The 15,763-nt window shown below is 39.2% G+C and overlaps 1 protein-coding gene across 1 annotated transcript in view; it reads left to right on the top strand.

Annotated features, from left to right (window-relative positions):
* Nucleotides 1-15,763, top strand: part of IRAK3 (interleukin 1 receptor associated kinase 3) — a 58,606-nt gene that overhangs the window by 15,976 nt on the left and 26,867 nt on the right. The window contains exons 4-8 of the mRNA XM_022571603.3: nt 3,858-4,040; nt 9,069-9,133; nt 9,966-10,020; nt 11,264-11,415; nt 15,338-15,402. Coding sequence (XP_022427311.3) covers nt 3,858-4,040; nt 9,069-9,133; nt 9,966-10,020; nt 11,264-11,415; nt 15,338-15,402 — 520 coding nt within the window. The remainder of the gene's footprint in view (nt 1-3,857; nt 4,041-9,068; nt 9,134-9,965; nt 10,021-11,263; nt 11,416-15,337; nt 15,403-15,763) is intronic.

Genomic DNA, 15,763 nt, shown 5'->3' on the forward strand with positions numbered 1-15,763 from the left:
TTTTTTTTAGTGCTACTCTATCTAAAACATATTGGCCTTTGGACAGTCCTTGCCTCTTCATGTGACATCATCTCTACAAAGAGATGTAAAAGGAAGATATTCTTGCCAGAACTTAAAATATGGAAGAAGGGCAAAAACATTCCAACTTAATGAATGATATCATATATTTTGTAGTAACTGTTTTCCCCCTACAGCCTAAGCAGGCATTCCGATTGAATGTTTCAACTTTATCTTCCGTTGTTTGACATGTACTTACCGGAGCAGCCACTTCCTTTCGCTCTTTTCGGGTATAAGATGTGACTGAAATAACAAAACACTCTGACTTCGCTGGTGACGCAGTGGTTAAGAATCCACCTGCCAATGCAGGGGACACGGGTTCAAGCCCTGGTCCAGGAAGATCCCACATGCCACGGAGCAACTAAGCCTGTGCGCCACGACTACTGAGCCTGCACTCTAGAGCCCGCGAGCCACAACTACTGAGCCCGCGTGTCACAAGCGCTGAAGCCTGTGCTCTAGAGCCTGTGCTCCCTAACAAGAGAAGCTACCGCAATAAGAATCCCGCGCACCACAACGAAGAGTAGCCCCCCCCGCTCGCTGCAGCTAGAGAAAGCCCACGCGCAGCAATGAAGACCCAACATAGCCAAAAATAAATAAATTAATTAATTAAAAAAAATAAAACATTCAAGATAAAAAACTTTGTATGTATTAGGTTAGACTAAGTTATACTGCAGTAAAAAACAAAACGAAAAAAAAAACCACCACCTAAATCTCAGTGGTTAGCATAACAGAAGCTTACTTTTGGCTCATGGGAAGAGCACTGAGGCTCCAGGGCAGCTGATCTCCATGTGATGGTCCAGCATCTTGTGGCACCCCCATCTTGACATGTGCTTCTACCATTGCTGTGACAGGGATGGGAGCCTGGTGAATTGCACCCTGGCTCTTCAGCGTTTCTGGCTGGAAGAGACACATAGGCGTAACCAACCTAGAGCAAGAAAATATCATCCTCTCTGATGGGGTAGAGGACTAGAAATATTGGTGGGCGCTAACAATGTCTACCAAGTCCATTTTTTTGCTCCGAAATAGGGGCAATAATGGTATCATATTGTGATCTCTTTCAGCTTTTAGGATTTACTTACAGTCTCAGCAGGAACATAAAACTGAAGGAAATTGAATAGTCCAGCAAACCCTTGTAGGACTGAAACTATGGGGGCAAGGGCTGCCATATTAAACAGAAGACATTTGCCTTTCTGATGTCTTTGTTCAAAGACTGTAACTTGTTCAAAGACTGTAACCTTAAGAAAATTTTAAAACCTGTGGAGTCTGAAACAGACTGAACAAAAGATAGTTCCCTAGGGCTTATTGCTCTTCTCAGAGCTGAGAACCTGTTTGTCTTACAAAAGGACATCAGCCTTTGGAGAACATCATTGTTGGAAAAGTGAGCCCTTCCATGAGGTTACCTTGATTCCTCTTGGAGGTCAGCTTCCATATTTGTGTGTGGTAGAGGGAGAGGGGCCGATTCCCACAACCAGTGACAGTGATGTGTTGCAGGTCCCCACAACCACTCTCAGGTGACAGTTGGATTTTATCTATAGATCTGTATCTGGCTGCCTGAATTTTTAAGACTCTGGAGGATAAAGGTATGAGGGGATGCTGCCATCACCATCACCAGCCCTAAAACACATTGCTAATTTCAGTACTCAGGATGGCTGGCCTAATCCAGGAGTACTGTCCCAGGGACAAGAAAGCTATTCTTTCCATCTGTCGTTTGCTTGCTTTCTTCCTCCTTTGCCTTAAAATACACTTTAAAATTTGGGAGTTATGCAGAAAGGCCGTGTAATATCTTACCTGAAGAATCCTATTATCTCAGGGTGCCATAAAAAGTCATATACTAAATCAACTATACTCCAATAAAAATTGTTTAAAAAGTCATATACTTTCAGTACAGCTTTAAGGTATTTATACAGGACCCTAAATAAGTCATATACACTGTTTTCGAGTAATTAAAATCCTGTTATCCCAGTAGAACATTTCCCTGACCCTACCCAGATAATAACTTTTAATTGCTCAAAAATGATCAGCAAAGACAGTCCAGAACACAAAAAAAATTTTTTTAACATCCTTATTGTAGTATAATTGCTTTACAATGGTGTGTTAGTTTCTGCTTTATAACAAAGTGAATCAGTTATACATATACATATGTCCCCATATCTCTTCCCTCTTGCATCTCCCTCCCTCCCACCCTCCCTATCCCACCCTTCTAGGTGGTCACAAAGCACCAAGCTGATCTCCCTGTGCTATGCGGCTGCTTCCCACTAGCTATCTATTTTACGTAGAACAAAAATTTTAAACAGCGTTTCATAAAAGCTTCAACAAATGAACCTAACTGTATTATCAATGAGTAACCACACTGAAGAGAATGAGAGAGAAAAGAACTAACCTAAGTAACCTTGGAAAACAGGCTCTTCCCAGAATACCCTTAGCCTGAGGACAAAAACAGGTGTGCACAAATGCTGTAATTTGATTAGTTAATGTGTTCCTCACAGGGATATGGGTTAGCCATTCTGAAAGTACTTTATGTACGTAGTAGAACTGAACAAACAAGCAAATATATTGTGGATAATGAGAGCAAAGTTTCTCACTGTGTGAGAATGAAGTTATATAAGTGAGAAAGGTCTAAAATGTGCCATATGGTATTGACTTGGATCAGTTAAAAATCATGGTTTTTAACGTGTATACAGACAGAAATACAGATGCATGGGTGAGAGCACATACATATATTTCCCGCCTCTGTCTGCTTGAAAGACCTGGCAGCAGTGAGCACATCTAACATCTAAGTTCTTGCTTTTTAAACACCATTATCCAATAAAAGGAATCAGGACTCCTTGGAAAAGTAATTATATCAAGGGCTTGGGCAGGGGGAATACAAAATGAGCCTAGAGCATCTTGTAAAGCCAGAGCAATAAGAAAGTGTTCCCAAAATGATAGGGCTTGCCAAAAGAATACAGGAGCAGCCTGAATGGACAAAGCTGCAGCAATTTTAGCAACAAAATAAATGATGGTACTATTGGATTTTAACCTGTAGAGTAAAATAAATATCCATGAGTCCACACTGATATAAATAAATTAATTACCTAAATAAATGGGGAAGAAGAGATAATACTTTTTTACAGAAGAATTGTAGTTAATGAACATAGAAGGAAAAAGGGAAAATTGAAAAATACCATTAAACAAACCCCACAGTAATAATTATGATAAACAAGAACCATAGATAGATGCAGATATTTTTAGGCAAAATCTGAGAAGCAGGTTGCTTCCATAGTCTCAGAGTATCTCCCCCAACATCGTTATTAGTTAAAAATAATTAATAATAATTTTATAGTGGAGAAACCTGCAGACATCACCTTAACCAAGGGATCAAGGTTAACATCACCAGTGATAAGACATGGACATCATGAACCTCTTGATACTATGCACTGAGAAGGATACAACAGCATTTCACTGTCCTTAAAGATAAGGAAAAACTGAGGAACATCAGATTAGTGGAGATTAAGGAGAAGGAACAAGTAATCGCAATGTGAGAAACTGGATAGGCTCTTAGAACAGAAAAAAGACATCAGTAGAAAAACAGGTGAAATTAGAATAAGGTCTTCAGTTTAGTAATCTCTGGGTCTGATCTTTGTACCATGGTTACGTAAGATGTTAACATTAGGGGAAGTTGGGTGAGAAATACACGCTAAAATTAGTTCAAAATAAAAATATAAATAAAATGCAACAGAACATATAAGGTACACACAAAAAAACAGGGATTCCAATAGAAGTAAACTATTCTTTGGTTCTTCCTATTACAATTTCCACAGCGGAGCGACTTTCAAGCAGCTGGCTGGATGTTCGTCACATTGAAAAATATGTAGACCAGGGTAAAAGTGGAACAAGAGAATTACTTTGGTCCTGGGCACAGAAAAACAAGACTATTGGTGACCTTTTACAGATTCTCCAGGAGATGGGGCATCATCGAGCTATCCATTTAATTGCAACTTATGGTAAGCATTGATTCTAACGATATGGCTCTTACTCAATTTTATATGAACTGTAACTTGTAAATATTGTATTTTATCTAAGACATTGACTGGTCATGCTGTATGTCAGTGATTCCTTACCTGTGACTTTTATCTGAAGCGGGGTTTGCAGCTTCACACTTCTGTGTCTGACACTTTCTTTTCTTATTGCCTAACTTATACAACACATTCCCTTCTACCACTTTATAGTTTGGTTTTTAAAAAAATATTTATTTACAAGCTACGCTTCTTAAAATGTTTCATTCTCACTTAGTTAAGAGAATCAGCTCTCTGTCTAAAACTCTGACTCTCTGAGTCATAAACATGACCAGAAAGAACCACAATATGAGTAAAATACAAATAATGCTATAATTTGTTTTACCGTATGATTAGAAGTTAAAAATAATTGGGTTTCCCCCTTGTATTTTAGTGCGGATGATACCTCCGAAATAACCCTGGGATTTCTCTATTGTCTTCACTGCTCTTTTCATGCCATGGCTTTCTAACTTCTAACCTGTTTACTGTCCGTTTCACAGTGGCTTGATTCTTCCCTCTCTTTGTCTTCTCTTTCTGATGCTGTGTCATGCGTTACATTTATAGTAACCTGATACATAAAGCTCATGAAGTTTTCTCTGTTCACTCTTTGTCAATAAAATAATCTCCCAATGTCACCTGTTCTGTTTATTCCACTTTAGATTCATTGACTTCAACAAGAATGATCTTGAGTGATCTTGGGTCTTATGTTATAGATTCAGGGCTCTTAGGTTGGAAACTCCTTTAAATCAGCAGGCTTATTCTTTGGCTTTTTCATCCAGGCATATTTTTAGTTCTGTGTATTTGCACACATGCTCTTTGATAATATATTTTGTCCACTCAAGCCACTGCCTCATCACCTAAAGAAGCTTTGCACACACAAGAAGAAATCCCAAGAGGTTTGTACCAGAAAACTGTAGCTTCAGAATGACTTTTAGTTTATAGGTTTTTCACATTAATAAGGTATTAGACAGTTCCCAATAGGCTTCCACCATGATATTATCTGTATAACTTGGCTAATCCCTTTTTTCTGTTGCACACTATTTCTTCACTTAGGGTTTTTTTTTTCCTTAATGTTTATTTATTTATTTATTTTGTCCACTCCAGGTCTTAGTTACAGCACGTGAGTTCGTCACTGCAGCATGTGGCTCTTTAGTTGTGGCATGTGGACTTCTTAGTTGCAGCATTCGGACTCTTAGTTGTGGCATGCGAACTCTTACTTGCGGCATGCGAGCTCATAGTTGCAACATGTATGCAGGATCTAGTTCCCCAACCAGGGATCGAACCCCAGCCCCCTGCATTGGGAGTGCAGAGTCTTACCCACTGGACCACCAGGGAAGTCCCTTCACTTAGTTTTTTACAGCAGAATGCTTCACTCTGAAGCTGACTGATCAGGTGAAATGCAGTGAGTCTCTGGGAGCTGTAAATGTAATGCCTTTTCATTATCTGAGCCTTTTCCAGCCACTGAAACCACCCACGTGACTTGTTGTTCACAGTATAAACTCACACCAATTTGATAGGACATGGGTATATTTTATACTTCAGTGTCCTAGAATAGATTTCAGGGTGTCTTTTCACACTCTATGTTGTTTATTTATGCAGCGGGGAATTATATGGACAAAAATTCCACATCCTTGGTTGACTCCTAGTCTGTTGCACATGGAAAATTAATTTATTTTTTACAATGTGGGATTAGTTGATTTGTGGAAAGGCAATCAATTACTGCCCTAATACCAGGAGGTAGATACATCTGAGATGAAAAGGAGGTTACTGCTTTGTTCTGAATCCTTTGCTAAGGAAAATAGCATTATTTATTTGCAGTTTATTGAGTTAATGCTTTAAATTATGATCTTAAAAACATTAATTGTATAGCTCGTTGAAAGCAGCCACGTGATGATTCATTGGAAACATCTAAATGTAACCTGCTGCACAGGTGTTTCCTATGAGAGCAGCTCACTGAAGTCAGGAGTTGGAGCTCCTAATTGAAATGCATAAAGATTTAGTCTTTCTTTGTTGCTACCATGAACAGAGTTATCACTTATCTAAATAATCTGTTTTTGCCTAGCTTTCCTTAAAATTGTTCCATTTGGTGGGATGGTTTCACCTTAATCACCTTAGTCAAGCCATTTTGGATCTCCCATTTTATATGACAGTGAAGTATTGTCTCTCTTTTTATGTGCAGCAAAAGGACAATGGCTTTCAGTGCCCTTGCAGCCCCCAAACTTCAAATTTTGTTCTACCCAACAATACCTTATTCAGGATGTTTGCTATTTCTTGCCTAATTGCCCTCGCTGGAACCTCTAGTATAATGTTGAATAGAAGTGGCAAGACCAACACATTCTTTTCTTGTTCCTGATCTAAGGAGAAAACATTCAGTCTTTCACCATTATGTATGATGTTCACTGTAAGTTTTTCACAGATGCCCTTTACCAAATTAAGGAAATTTTTTTTTCTCTCCCTAGAGCTTCATCATGATAGATTATTGGATTTTATGAGTTTGTTCATTTTATTAATGTGGTATATTTTCAGATATTAAGCTAACCTTGGATTCCTGGGATGATCCCACTTGGTCATGGTAACTCATCTTTGTTATATGTTTCTGGATTTAGTATTTTGGTGAGGATTTTTGCATCTATATTCATAAGGGATATAGGTCTGTAGTTTTCTTGTGCTATTTTGTGTGGCATTGATATTAGGACAATATTGGCCTCAAAGAAAGATTTGGGAGTTGTTTCCTCCTCTTTTATTTTGGAAGAATGTGTGAAGAACTGGTCTTAAATTTTCTTTAAATGTTTGGTAAAATTTACCTGTGAAGCCACTTGGGGCTGGGCTTTTCTTTATGGGAAGTCTTAAAATATTAATTAAATCTCTTCCCTTGTTACAGACCCATTCAGGTTGTTTATTTCTTCTTGAATTAGTTTTGGTAGTTTGTGTCTTTCTAGGAATCTGTCCATGTCATTTATCTAGTTTTTTGACAAATAGTTGTTCACAGCATTCCCTTATAATTCTTTTTATTTCTGTAAGGTCAGTAGTTATGTCTTTTGTTCTTAATTTTAGTAATTTTGAGTCTTCTTTCTTTCTTGGTCAGTCTAACTAAAAGATTGTCAACTTTGTTTATATTTTCAAAGAACCATCTTCAGTTTCATTGATATTTCTCCTCTGTTTTTCTATTCTGTTCTTCTGTTTCATTTATTTCCACTCCAGTCTTAATTCTTCCTTCCTTCTGCTTCCTGTGGTTTAGTTGTTTCTTCTTTTTTAGTTCCTCAAGGCAAAAGTTTAGGCTATTTATTTGATATTTTTCTTCTTTTTAAAGGTGGGCATTAACAGCAATAAATTTCCCTTTAAGCGCTGCTTTTGCTGCATGCCATATGTTTTGGCATGTTGTGTTTTTGTTTTCATCCATCACAAAGTATTTTCTAATTTCCCTTGTGATTTCTTCTTTGGCTCATTGGTTATTTATGAGTTTGGTGTTTAATTTCCATGTATTTGTCAATTTCCAAAAAAAATTTCCTTTTGTTATTGATTTCTACTTTATTTTTTTTTGCATTTTTAAAAAATGTATTTATTTTTATTTATTTTTGGCTGCATTGGGTCTTCATTGCTGCACGCGGGCTTTCTGTAGTTGCAGTGAGTGGGGACTACTCTTCATTGCGGTGCGCAGGCTTCTCACTGCAGTGGCTTCTCTTGTTGCAGAGCAGGGGCTCTTGGTGCGCGGGCTCAGTAGTTGTGGCACGTGGGCTCAACAGTTGTGGCTTGCGGGCTCTAGAGCACGGGCTCAGTAGTTGTGGCACGCGGGCTTAGTTGCTCCATGGCATGTGGGATCCTCCCAGACCAGGGCTTGAACCCGTGTCACCTGCATTGGCAGGCAGATTCTTAACCACTGTGCCACCAGGGAAGCCCTTGATTTCTACTTTAATTCCATGTAGTCAAAGAATATGCTTTGTATGATTTCATCCTTCCAAATTTATTGAGGCTCATTTTATTGCCTAACATGTGATCTGTTCTGGAGACTGTTCAACGTACACTTGCAAAGTATGAGTATATTCTTCTGTTTTGGATGGAATGTTCTATAGATGTCTGTTCGGCCTAACTGATTTATAGTTTTGTTCAAGGAGGCTTATTATTAATTGATTGTATTTTGTTGCTAGTCTTCTAAGCAAAATAATCTAGGAAACATTAGAATACAATCTAAGAAAAACTAGAAGATGAAATAAAACTTCTGAAGTCTGAATCAAAATGTCAGAAGTAACAGCAAAATATTGCAGAGTTTTAATTTTTTGTAGGAAGCTACATAGACTTCCTTAGTTCAGACAGAAGTAATAGTCTTCAATTGGGCAGCATTTGTGGGCATTTGTGATAGATTGCGCATGTGCACACACACACACACACACACACACACACACACACTCACTCACCCCTCTAATACCTTATGGCACAAGATGGGATAAAAAGTGAACTAACCGAGAGAGGTATAATCCCATAATCGTAAAAATTTTAAATACATGTACAAAAAACTGATAACAACATTGCTTTTTTCCTGTCAGTTCTCTCCTTCATACTTCAATATTTTTAATGATGTCTAACAATAATTTAAGATAGGTGCTCATGGACTTCCCTGGCGGTCCAGTGGTTAAGACTCCGAGCTTCCACTGCAGAGGGCACGGGTTTGATCCCTGGTCAGGTAACTAAGATCCCACGTGCCGCGCCTCACAGCCAAAAATTAAAAAAACAAAAATACAAACGAACAAACAAGAAAAAAAGATAGGTGCTCATGTTTTAAGTGAACAAAGGTATGTTTGTATATTTGATCATTAGAAAGCTCTTTCACATATGGAAATTTGAAACCATTCAATGGGAATGAAACTGAGCTTTAGAAATGAACCTTACTAGCAAGGTATTTATTTTCAGTGTAAAAAAGAAAAAAAAGTTTGTTAAGAACATAACATTTTTTGTATCTATAGTCCCTTATTTCTCTTTCAGGGGCAGCCTTGAATCCTTCAGAGCAGAGTCATCAGGGAAAAGGATTTCCGATCATGTTATCCAAGGTACAGTGTGTGCGCATGGGGAATGACCCTTGAACCCTGTTGCATATATAATTGAGTGTAAGGAATGAAGTTATCAGGCAGAAAAATGCTGTATTTGCAGGTACTTTTTTAAATTCTGGAGAGCTTGAGCTCTCATTCTTGTTCATTTATTTGGGGATTCAGGAAATTGGAGATTTGTAAATGTTTGAAGAGTTAAGAGCTTTGTCCTCTCAGTATCTGTCAGAGATGAGTCTTAGAACTTTTAAGAGTACTGTAAGTTACGCATTTGTCTTAACTCAGCTTTTAGTTTTCCTGTTCTAGTGTTTTGCATGTTACTGTTAGTTTTTATTAAAGCAAATTAGCGGTGATCATTTTTACAGCAATAGAAGTCATTTAAAATTGACTATAGGGCTTCCCTGATGGCGCGGTGGTTGGGAGTCCGCCTGCCGATGCAGGGGATGAGGGTCCGTGCCCCGGTCCCGGAGGATCCCACAGGCCGCGGAGCGGCTGGGCCCGTGAGCCATGGCTGCCGGGCCTGCGCGTCCGGAGCCTGTGCTCCGCAACGGGAGAGGCCACAACAGAGAGGCCCGCGTACCACACACACACACAAAAAAAATTGACTATAACTATGACTTTGATACTTGAGTTTTTACCGTTGGTATGGAATATATATAGCAGTGAATACTATTGAATAAAATAGAATAACTTTGCATTCTACTACCTTTCTTCTAAATTAGATTCCACCCTGTTGCACTGTACAGTCCCAGGGGAAGCTTTGGATTTCTGTTGGGGTTCTGTTCTTTCTAGACTTTATGAAATTGAATTATACTTTAATATGTATTTCTTCTCCTAGGAAACAGCTAGTGTCACAGTGGATAATGTTCTTATTCCTGAACATAATGAAAAAGGTAAGAAAAACAAAACAACTTTTCTTTAAATCATGTTTTCCTTTAAGTGAATTCATGAATTCTTTTAAGTGAAATTTAGAAAGATCCAATAAACATAATAACTATTCATTAATATGCAGATTCAGGATAAATTTTTCATAGATATCAAAATATTCTCAATTTTGACTGACACATAGTTCTGATGGGTGATACATTATTGTTATATTAAAAATTCATTGGCCAGTAAAGAGCATAATTGTGGTCTCGGGAGAATTTCATGACATTTGCTATTTTTATGTGTCATAGGAAGACATTTAAAAATTATGTTGGGTTTTATACAGTTTTAGAAATTTTCATAGCACTTATAGAGAAATCTTTAGAGGTGATTGTAGAGCAGTGCTGAAGGTCACTATGAAAATCAGTTATTTTCCACACCAACTTTCCTACTTTATCAGCAGGGAGAATAATTTACTTCTATCTGGGAATCATTCTGATAAACTTTAGTGGCTATTTAAGGCTGCCTAGCCTAATCTTTGCCACTAGATCCGATGCTTCTTTGGTTCAAAAGAGAATTAGAATAGTTAGATAAGGTTGTGGTCCTTTAATGTTTGGCAAAAAAGGTTTAAATCAAACAGTCTAAGTGTGTAAACATAGCCAAAATTGGTCTCTGAAGCATTTAGCCAGGCTTTTCCCTTTGAATTTGTATTTGATTACCTTTGAAGTGTTTCCTCCCAATCTCTGCTTTAGATGATTTTTTTTAAAAGCTGAAGCTGAAGCATCTCTGAGCAAGTTAGTTAGCCATTTAGAGGATTTGGCTTATGAAAAACATTTCTCCCAGTCATGCTTAGAGAATATTATTTAGTCATATCAAAATTTCCACTTCTATAATTTTTTTTTTTTTTTACTGGTTTTAGGTTCATAGTGGGTCAACAGCAATCTGTTGATTTAATGACAGGGAAACAGTCTTGGAAAAGTTTCCCCAACTAAGTTGTCTGGCTGATCTCTTTGGAAAGGTGATAGAATCACAGTGCTTTTGTTTGAATATCTAAAAAGCCATTGGCTCTGTGGGATGGTGGGAGCCAGGCCCAAGTAAATGTACAGAGAGCACATGGTGGGCTTCAGTTTTTGCTCCTGGGCCTTTCTCTGTTGACTTTTCACTGGGCCCTGATTTGTTTCTAGTAGGGAAGTCTTGGTTCTTTATAATGATGGTTGATTCTTAAAAAGAGAAAAAGTAACTTATCTTCTCCCTACTTTCCTTCCTAAGGAATATTGTTTAAATCCTCCATCAGCTTTCACAATGTCATAGAAGGAACCAGAAATTTCCACAAAGACTTTTTAATCGGAGAAGGGGAAATTTTTGAGGTATACAGAGTGGAAATCCAAAACCGAACATATGCCATTAAATTATTTAAACAGGTATGGAAAGAATTACTATCACAGGATATCCATTCCATTTACTGGCTCATATTTCACATTAAAATGTGTCATTTTTCATCAACATTGAAAGGAGGTATACTTGAAAATAAAATTTCATAAATGGAAATAAGATATATGACCTCTGGTGACTGAGAAATGAATGCCTGTCTTGCAGGAATGTGGAAGTTAAATCCTTCCCCTCCCCAGATGTATGGCCTGAGAAAGACTTTTCTGAAAAGCATTGTTAGGACCATTGGGACTTTGCTTAAGATGGTCGGATTGTGCTGGTCTGCTCCAGTTTTCCTGGCTTTCTAGGATGGGCAGCGCCCTCTCCAGGCAGCTTCACAGGCTAAGCCACAGACTGATATTCGGTGCTACTTTATGAATCGTCGTCTTCAATCACAGTTCAGGAGAGGGGGAAAGAGGAGCAGCATGACAATGATCGGAGCAGGAGGTTAGAATACAGCTGAGTACAGGCAGGGAAGCAGAAAGGCTATTGGGGTTCCGACGCAGGAGTCAGGAGGAGATAGGTCTGCACACGCATACCCAAAGAGCTGTTCTTCATTGTTGGTCAACAGCCAATAAACATTTACTAAACTTCTTTTACGGGCTGCGTGTTGGGTGGAGATGAATAAAGCATAGTTACATTCTCCAAGAGTTCCCAGTCTTATGGGGAAAACAGGTAAAGAAACGGTTAAATTGCAGTGTGATAAGCACTTTAGGAGAGATTTGCCCCAAAGGTCATGGGAGCACATAGAAGATAGGCAGAGGAGGGGCTGGCACAGAGTAACCATGCAGTAAACATTTCCTCAGTAAACAAATGGAAAAGTGGATGAAAGGCAGTGACCTTTCAAGTGGATTTTGAAGGATAAGGAGAATTTCCCAGACAGCGAGGGAAGTACTTTCTAGATGGAAGAGATAGCAGGTGCCCAGGCCTAGAGGCACATGCCTGAAAGCCTGTGTCTTACTCACGAAGACCAGTTGGTTTGGTGGAGTAGAGTTTAGCGTGAGAGGGTGGGAACGTAGTGGCATCAGATGATACTGGAAAGATAGGTGAAGTCCATGGATGGTTTCTAAGTAGGAGAGTGAAAGGACGAGATTTGTGTTTTGAAGTATCACTTTGATTACCGGTCAGATGATGGACTGGAAGTTGGCAGGGGCACTGGAGGAAAGACGGCAGGAATTAGACTAGAGATAGAAAGACCTGGCAGAGGGATATTTCAGATGTGTAAACTGAAGTGGATAGGGCTGAAACCTGTATTCTCCAGTTTAATATTAGAATCACCCAGGAAGCGTTTTAAAAACTGAGCTCTGCAGCATCTGGTTGGGTCAGAGTAGTGGTGGTGGTAGGCGTCCCCAGGTGGTTCAGATGTGTGACCAGTGTTGGTAACCACTCTAAGCCAGGGCAGAGGCAGTGGGGATGGCAAGGGAGGGTACTATGTCTGAAAGATGAGGTGAAATGGAGCAAATCTGGTGATCTGTTAGACAGGGCTGGGGAAATAGGGGAGAAGGAGGGATCTGAGGTGGTTCCAGTTTTGCAGCTTAGATTACAGGGCCTCTTTAAAAAAATTATTAACCCACTTTGTCCATTTCCTCAAACTGCATCTGCCCCACTAATTCTGTACAGACATCTCAAGATTCCTGAGAAGATGAGTGTCTAATGAAGAAATGAAACAATCTATTGTTATAACCATTCAACAGGAAGAATGTGGTTACTCTAGAGGTGTCCTAACTGAAGGCTGCTTCTTAGGGCCAGTGTGTCCCTGGCCCCATTTGTACATTCTCTTCTGGTTGAGCCCCAGGACCACCTCCCCAAAGACTCCATGCGTCTACTTTCCTCTTCTCTCTGCAGCTGCCACCAACTCGCACTCCCTCTTGGGAGTGTTCTTTCCAGGGGTCTGGCTTCAGAATGGGCTGTCTTTGCCCTTTCTGTCCCGAAGACAATGATCATTTCCTTGATTGCCTCCAACCCCTCCAGGATGGTTTTGGTGACCCTCCTCTGTACAGTCGCAGGAAAATACCACTGTCTCATAGTATTGATTTCTTCATCTGCCTCTCCCAGTGGACTGGATGGTTTTCTTTAAGGAGCTTTTATTTATCTTTGTATCCCAATGCTGTATTACAGAGCCTGGCCTATAGTAGTTGCTCAATAAATGTTTGTTAGGTGAATTGAATGAAGCGCATAGGCTGTTTTCATGAATTTAGTTGCTATTCAGTATTGGTAAAAAGGCAGGAGGTAACAAAGTTACCCAAGACCTAGAGATTGTACAAACTCCTACACACACATACACATACACATCAGGAAAAATGAGATAATTTAATGAAGCCTTAGCCACAGAACATTTTTTACTAGAAATGTAGTTTTGTAACATTGAGACCTTCATTTCGGTAACCTTTCTTAGAGGGACTGAGGCTGGGAACTGTACTTAGGTGTGTTAGATGAGTGCATCCAGCTCACCTGGGGATCTTAACAGTGCAGATTCTGATGCAGCACATTTGGGTAGGGACCTGAGACTCAGCATTTCCCACCAGCTCCCAGAGGAGCACAGAACACACTCTGAGCAGCAAGAGTGCTAGGGTAGCATGAACACGAAAACTAACCCCTTCAGTTTTTCAGATGAAGAAAACGAGGATCCCAGGGAGGTTTGGTGACAATAAGTCACAAATAATGAGTGTTAGAGGTGGGCCTGACACCCAGTCCACTCGCTCCCAGGGCAGTGGTTTTTTAAAATGTAAATTCTCATAATGTGGTCCTTGCAAATGATTTGTTAGACTAGTTTATTGTTTCTGACTTCTTCGGTTAACTTGGAAAATAGTTTCCAGGATTCCTGTTGGATTTCTCTCCCTTTGTTCCTGAGGACAGAGAGCTCTAAAAACTCTGCCATGGGACTTCCCTGGTGGCGCAGTGGTTAAGAATCCGCCTGCCAATGCAGGGGACACGGGTTCGACCGCTGGTCCAGGAAGATCCCACACACCGCGGAGCAACTAAGCCCGTGCACTACAACTACTGAGCCTGCGCTCTAGACCCCGTGCTCCGCAACAAGAGAAGCCACTGCAATGAGAAGCCCGCGCACCACAACGGAGAGTAGCCCCTGCTCGCAGCAACTAGAGAAAGCCCGCGCACAGCAACGAAGACCCAGTGCAGCCAAAAAATAAATTAAATAAATAAATAAATATTTAAAAAGAAAACAAAAACAAAAAAGAACCCTGCCCTGTCTAGCAATTTGCAAACGATAACTGGAGCACACTTACTTTAACCCTTTCATGGTAGAAGTTAGGAATTTGAGATTCAGAGACGTGCAACGATGTCAGGTGTATGAAGCCATCAAGAACAGTGGAGGTGCTCCATACAATATTATTGAATTCATTAGTTTATTCATATGTCAGGCACTCTGCTAGCTTCTGAATCTCCTTTGAAGTAAGGAGTTATATGTTTCATTTTCCTAGTGGGCCCATTTTCTCAAAATTAGTACGAAGGTAAACTTGAACCAACAGCCAAATGACCCAAGTCATAAATGCCAAATTATTGAAATCAATTCTAATCAGAATACAACTATCACAACCAGGATTCTTTGAGATCAAGTGGGGAGTTTCTGTCATGGGATTTTCTTTGAATACATATTTTTGAATTCATGTAAATGTGTACAAAATATGGTGAAAGGGTTTGAATATAAAATAGAGCAGTATGATACATTTCATGAAAAACTTCTAATTCAAAAGCAGTGGTTCTAAATCTGTTTTGGGGTTAATGGATTTTTGAAAGTCTGATGCAAGCTAAGGATCCTCTCCCCAGAAAAATGTTCATATGCATTTATGCCATAAAGTATCTAATTTCAGGGAGACTATAGACCCTAGGTAAGAATCCCAGAAATAGAGAGATCCTTTCCTTATTTGTTTTCTTGTGTTTCTGTATGATATTTAGGAGAAAAAAATGCAATGTAAGAAACAATGGAAGAGCTTTTTATCTGAGCTTGAAGTTTTACTGCTGTGAGTATATTGCTTTGGATTTCTCCACTTGTGCCTGGTTTTCATCTCTGTTCATCTTTGATTCTACAGCACAGAGCTTGGCATGGTTGGCATTTAATAAATGTGGGTTGGATGTTAGAACATCGGGTAAAATTTTGACATCTGCTTTAGTATATTCCTTGGAATACATTTTAAAGTAGACCATTTACATAATTCACTTGAACATATTTTAACAAGAAACTGTCACAAGGAAATGGGTTAAATCATGTGTGACTAACATGACTGAATGTAAACTAATTCTTAGAACTTTAGAATTGTATATATATTACCATTTCCCCCCTTTCTTAGAGACATTCCAGTCAAGAAACTGTTTCATCAATAT

The sequence above is a fragment of the Delphinapterus leucas genome, chromosome 11 (genome assembly GCF_059928025.1).
Source record: "Delphinapterus leucas isolate spDelLeu-1000000601 "Yukka" chromosome 11, BTC_Dleu_Yukka2, whole genome shotgun sequence".
NCBI lineage: Eukaryota > Metazoa > Chordata > Mammalia > Artiodactyla > Monodontidae > Delphinapterus > Delphinapterus leucas.